The sequence below is a fragment of the Octodon degus genome, unplaced genomic scaffold, assembly GCF_000260255.1.
Source record: "Octodon degus isolate 3935 unplaced genomic scaffold, OctDeg1.0 scaffold00197, whole genome shotgun sequence".
Classification (NCBI taxonomy): Eukaryota; Metazoa; Chordata; class Mammalia; order Rodentia; family Octodontidae; genus Octodon; species Octodon degus.
This window is the reverse complement of record NW_004524773.1, coordinates 3669548-3675027: the sequence shown is the minus strand read 5'-3', so window position 1 is coordinate 3675027 and position 5480 is coordinate 3669548. Positions and strand designations below refer to the sequence as shown.

General features: G+C 53.0%; 1 protein-coding gene across 4 annotated transcripts in view; it reads left to right on the top strand.

The window, feature by feature from the left end:
• Pou2f2 (POU class 2 homeobox 2) overlaps positions 1-5480 on the top strand; it is a 33179-nt gene extending 27699 nt beyond the window's left edge. Inside the window, exons 12-15 of one of the 4 annotated variants that reach the window (XM_004644357.2) lie at positions 1055-1121; positions 3302-3503; positions 3638-3711; positions 3991-4418. In XM_004644357.2, coding sequence (XP_004644414.1) covers positions 1055-1121; positions 3302-3503; positions 3638-3711; positions 3991-4316 — 669 coding nt within the window. In that variant the 3' untranslated portion in view covers positions 4317-4418. Of the gene's footprint in view, positions 1-1054; positions 1122-3301; positions 3508-3637; positions 3712-3990 lie in introns of those variants that run through there. The other 3 variants (XM_004644361.2, XM_004644360.2, XM_023704494.1) reach the window with 3 other exon arrangements.

Sequence of the window (5480 nt, the reverse complement as noted above, 5' to 3'; positions counted from 1 at the left end):
AAAAGAAACCCTAGTAGTGCCCTTCAGTGTGATTGGTGTTGCAATTTATATGAATGAGCACAGGGCCAGGCAGAGGCAGACACATTGTGTCATAATGACTGTGAACCCTGGGCGGTAAGGAGCTAGCAGGACTTTTAGGAAGGGAATGGGCAGAGTTAGATGCAGCAAGCCTTCAGCAGCTGCGGGAAAGGCAAGGCTGGAGGAGAGGAAGCCAGGAAGGAGGCCAGAGGACAGCCCCAGAAAGCCAGATCACGTGGCATCCGAGCACTGCGACACAAAGGTTCGCATGAATTTGTTCTTAAGCCCCCTACACACACACAGACATACTTGGGGCCTGCTCCTTCCTGGCCTACATGCATCCCGGCAGACAGCTTCTTCTGCGCTGCTTGCTGGTCCCACTCTGAAAGGGGCAAGAGTGTCGATTCTGGGAGAACTGAGATGGTTGCTCTTGAGGTGCAGACGGGAGACCACGCTGTAGTCAGCCCGGGTAGGACCAGCCGGAAAGCGGGAGGTCCTCTCTGTGGATGATTATTCCTTCCTGCTTGTGGCTCAGGATCACCTAGTGATGCCACACCTTTTAGAGACCAAGTGCTCAAACTGTACCCCAAATCCACTTATTTATCACTAAGTGCCAAAGTTACGATTAAACTTGAACATTGAGGTTTTAGTTTTTTAAAAAAACAAACTGGGGGGCTGGGGAGATGGCTCAGTGGAATAAGTGCTTTCCTGGCAAGCGTAAGGGCCTGAGTTCAATCCCCAGTTCTGCCAAAAAAAAAGAAAAAAAAACAAAAACAAAAACAAAAAACTGGGATCTCATGCTCCTTCATGCCACAGGTTTGCTATCACTGACTTAGGTGAAATGTGGAGTGGGATGTGATGGAAAAGGCAGACATAATATGAACGTAGCATTATATTCAAAGCCTCCCAATCTTCCCAATCTTCGGGCCCAGGCAGTGGGTGTTCTATGCCCAGGAGGCATGAAGCAGGGGTGTCCACTCAGAAACAGTAACTGTAACCTCCTAACTAACTGTAACCTCCTTTCCTCTCTCCCCAGGTCACACCTCAAGGGGGCGTGGGGACCTTACCACTGTCCCAAGCTTCCAGCAGCCTGAGCACAACAGGTCAGGGAGGGCGGAAGCTGGTGAGGGGGCTGGGAGGACATGGCGTGGGCTGCAGCTTCAGTGGCTCTGTTGGCCATAGGCCTAAGAGCTGAGTCTGGAGGGGTGGAAGACCGAGGGCAGACCCCACTCCTCTTTTCCCATAGCAGCAGGACTCTAATCTGCTACATGATTTCCTTTGAGGAGAAACATGAGGTCAACCTTGGGTTTAGTTGGTTAATTAGTGTTTTTTGTTTTGTTTTTTTTTTCTTTTTCTTTTTCTTTTTTTTTTGAGATAGGGCCTCCCTATGTAGTTTAGGCTGGTCTTGAAGTCACTATGTAGCCCAGAGTGGCCTTGAACTCCAAGTGACCTTCCTGTATCTCCTGGAGCTCTGGGATAACAGGGCGCCACTCTAGGTCTTTGGGTTTTTATAAGTTCTGTGAACTCAAGAACCTACTTTATTTCTCTGAGCCTTAGTTTTTACAGATACATAAAGTCTATCTACATAAGTATGTACACACAGGAGTGTGGGGACTGGGATACAGCTTACTGGGGGAGCACTTGCCTAGCCCTAGGTTCAAACACCAGCACAAGGGAAAATTTTATATATACCCTCTCTGGAGGTTTAAAAGTAGTAAGAGGATGATGTGATGGCTAGCCCTGTTCTAAGCTCTTTAAAGTTTTGACTGCTGGGTATGGTGGCTCATGCCTATAATCCCAGCTACTCAAGAGGAGAAGGATGGATGAGGCAGGAAGATTTGCAAGTTCCAGACTAGCATAGGCAATTTAGTGAGACTTGCCTCAAAGAAACCTAAAGCAAAACAAAAAAGGGAGGGCCAGCCAAATACTCAGCAGATTAAACTGCCTGCTTAGGCAGAGGCAGCAGCTAGGAGTTCCATCCCCGGGCCTGCTGTGCTGGCCCCACCCGTGGGGGGCCTTGAGATGGCAAATGAGCCTGGGCTGGGCATGGTGGCACGCACCTATAATCCTAGCACTTGGGCAGCTCTAAATAGGAGGATCACTCAAGTCTGATCTATGCAGTGAGACCCTGTAGACCCTGTAAACCCTGCCCTAAAATAAAAAAATTAAAAAAAAAAACAAAACAACCAAACAAACAAAAACAAAAAGGGGCTGGAGATGTAGCTCAGCAGTAGGTGTTTGCTGGACTAGGATTCTGGAGGCTGAGGCAGGAGGATCATGTGGGTTATTTTTCCCCCTAGGTGTTTTGTTTTGTTTTGTTTTTTTAAGTATATTTAGTACAAGGTCTTACCATGCAGCTTGGATTCATAGTGATCCTCCTGTTTTCATCCTCCCTAGCACTGGAATTACAGGCCTGTGCCTCCACCCTACTCACTCAGCACTCCTGCCTAGGGGTGGGGCAGGCGCGGCAGGCAGTACCAGGGATTGAACCCGGTCTCTGTGCTCGCCCAAACAGGCACTTAGCCCACTGAGCTATCTTGCCAGCCCTCCCCCAGTTTTTTTGAGACAGCATCTTGCTTTATAGTTCAGGTGAACTCATGGTAATTCTCCTGCCTCAACTCCAGTGTTAGGATTAGAGGCATGGGCCAACATGCAGGCTGACAAAGAGCATGAGTTTGACGTCAGCTTGGATTATAGAATGAGTTCAAGGTCAGCCTACTATACTACATAGGGAGACCTGTCTCAAAAAAAAAAAAAAAAAAATTGGCTGATTTAATTTCCACAGCCATTTAATGAGATAGGTTCTGTTATGCCAATTTTCCAGATGTGATGTCAAAGAGGTTAAGGAATTACCCCGGGACACAACAGGGATGTGACAGAGCCAGGAATCTCTGTCCCCCGCAGGCTACCCGAGCCTGCGTTCCTCCCCGTGTTGTGTTGCCCATTCCTGAGTTATGTCTGAACCTTGTTCCCTGCCCCCTGGAGCCCGGAGAGAGCCCTGTGGCCTTGCCTCCCAGGTGCCCCTTTTCCTGTCTGCGTGGATGCGGCTCAGGGCACAGGCTCAGCAGTGGCAGCTGCTCCTATAAAGATTACTGTGCCCCTAGAAAGGGCCCCAGGAGATGGATCTGGGCTCTGGGAAGAAGGGCACGGACGTTTCGGTCTGTTCTGGCTGAGGAGATACTGCGTGAGGTGGAAGGGATGAATAGTAGTCAGGGCTTGACCCTGGCTTCCTCCTCGGGGACCAGTGGAAGCTGAAGACCCCATCTCTGTCTCTCTCTGGCAGTTACTACCTTATCCTCAGCTGTGGGGACGCTCCACCCCAGCCGGACAGCTGGAGGGGGTGGGGGCGGGGGCGGGGCCGTGCCCCCCCTCAATTCCATCCCCTCTGTCACTCCCCCACCCCCGGCCACCACCAACAGCACAAACCCCAGCCCTCAAGGCAGCCACTCGGCTATCAGCTTGTCGGGCCTGAACCCCAGCACTGGGTAAGTGTGCAGCTAGCTATTGGTGGGGAGGCTGCAGGGAGAAGCAGGGACGCTGTTGCTTCCAGGGTGGGGAGCTGTGCCCCAGCCTTGCCTCAGGTTCTCGCCCCGCTAACACCTCTGCTTTGCTCTTGCAGAAGCACAATGGTAGGGTTGAGCTCCGGGCTGAGTCCAGCCCTCGTGGGCAACAACCCTTTGGCCACCATCCAAGGTGCGTGCTGCCTCCTGTCGCTCCTGTCACCACCAGCCCTGCTCCCCCTGGGGCCCCAGGCCCCCCATTGCCACTCCAGTCATGCCATCCTGCCCTGCTCACTGCATTGCTCGCCTCTTCATCCCCATATGCCTTTGGGGAAGGTGTGAGGGGTGCTGACGGAAGGGGCTCTCGGAAGGACAGGGATAGCTGGGGCTCTCGGGCAGGATACCAGGAGGCGGAGGTCTCCCCTGGCCTGGCGCACCCCCAGCCTGGCCTCTCTCTCTCCCTCCCCACCAGCCCTGGCCTCTGGTGGAACCCTGCCCCTTACCAGCCTTGATGGCAGCGGGAACCTGGTGCTGGGGGCAGCCAGCGCAGCCCCGGGGAGTCCTAGCCTGGTGACCTCGCCGCTCTTCTTGAACCACGCTGGACTGCCCCTGCTCAGCGCGCCCCCGGCTGTAGGCTTGGTCTCCGCAGCGGCTGCAGCTGTGGCAGCCTCCATCTCCAGCAAGTCTCCTGGCCTCTCCTCCTCATCTTCATCCTCGTCCTCCTCCACGTGCAGCGAGGTGGCAGCACAGACCCCTGGAGGCCCAGGGGGGCCAGAGGCAGGGTCCAAGCCTGAGTGAGGGCCCCCCATGCCTCCCCTCCCACTCCTCTGACTCCCACCTTGGTCCCCTGCCTGGGAAAAGGGCGAAGAGACCATAGGTGGGGGTGCAGTGGGTCCTTGGATCGGGAGTGACAAGGGAGGAAAGACCAAAAATACCAACCGTCCAACCAAAAAAAAAAAAAAAAAAAAAAAAAAAGGAAAGAAAAAAAAGAAAGAGACAAGAAACTAACCAACAGAAAAGAAAACCAAAAATAATCACAACAGAAACCAGCTGCCCCAAAGGAACCAGAGGTGAAAAACAAACCAAAAAACCAAAAACAAAAAAAATTCCCCACAAAAATCAAACCAAAAACCCAGCTGCGAGCCAGACCTCAGCGTGCTCACCCTCACTGCTATGACGCCAAATAAGAGCCCCAGCCAGACGCGGAGCAGCCTCCTGCAGGTTGGACCTCGTGCTGTGAGCCCTGGCTGTGGGGTCCACCCCCCACCCTGCCCCTCTCGGTGGGGGTAGAGAAGAAAAAAAGAGACTGTGCCAGCCTGCTGACTCCAGCCTCAGCCCTGGGCCAGCAGAGACAGGGCACAGTCTGGGGCCGAGGGCCTGGGCCCAGAACCATCCACCAAATGTTCTTTTCCAGAAGGTGAAAGGGCCTGAACAACCTCACACCAAATATTCAGTAGCTTCATCCAAAGGATGTACAGAATTTTTAGCATTGTGCTCAACGGAATGTGTCCCTATCATGTGTCCCCACTCCCCTCCTTGACCCGCAACTCTCCCCATCTGGGCAGGGGGTCTTGCTTTAACCTCCTTCCTCCTCCCAGCCTGGGGAGCATTCAGGGGAAGGCCTGGGGATGGCTTTTTAACCCTGTACCTCTCCCTTTTTCCTTTGAAGGATGGGCTAGGCCATTTCGCCAAGTTCAGCTCTCCCAAGTTCCTCCTCAGCCCAGTCACCCTTTTCTTCTCTGGAATTACCCTCCTCCCAGCCTACGGGAAGGGGGACATTTCAGGCAAAAGGAGATGAGGTGAGGGCATTCAAGTTGTCTTTTTTTCCATCCTGTCTCAGTTTCCCTGAAAACAAATTCATATTCCAGTGCCTATCCGTGGGATCCTTCATGTTCTTTGACATTAACCAGAAACCAAAAAGAAGACTCGCCTCGCTCTACCCACCCCGTGCCCCTCCAACAC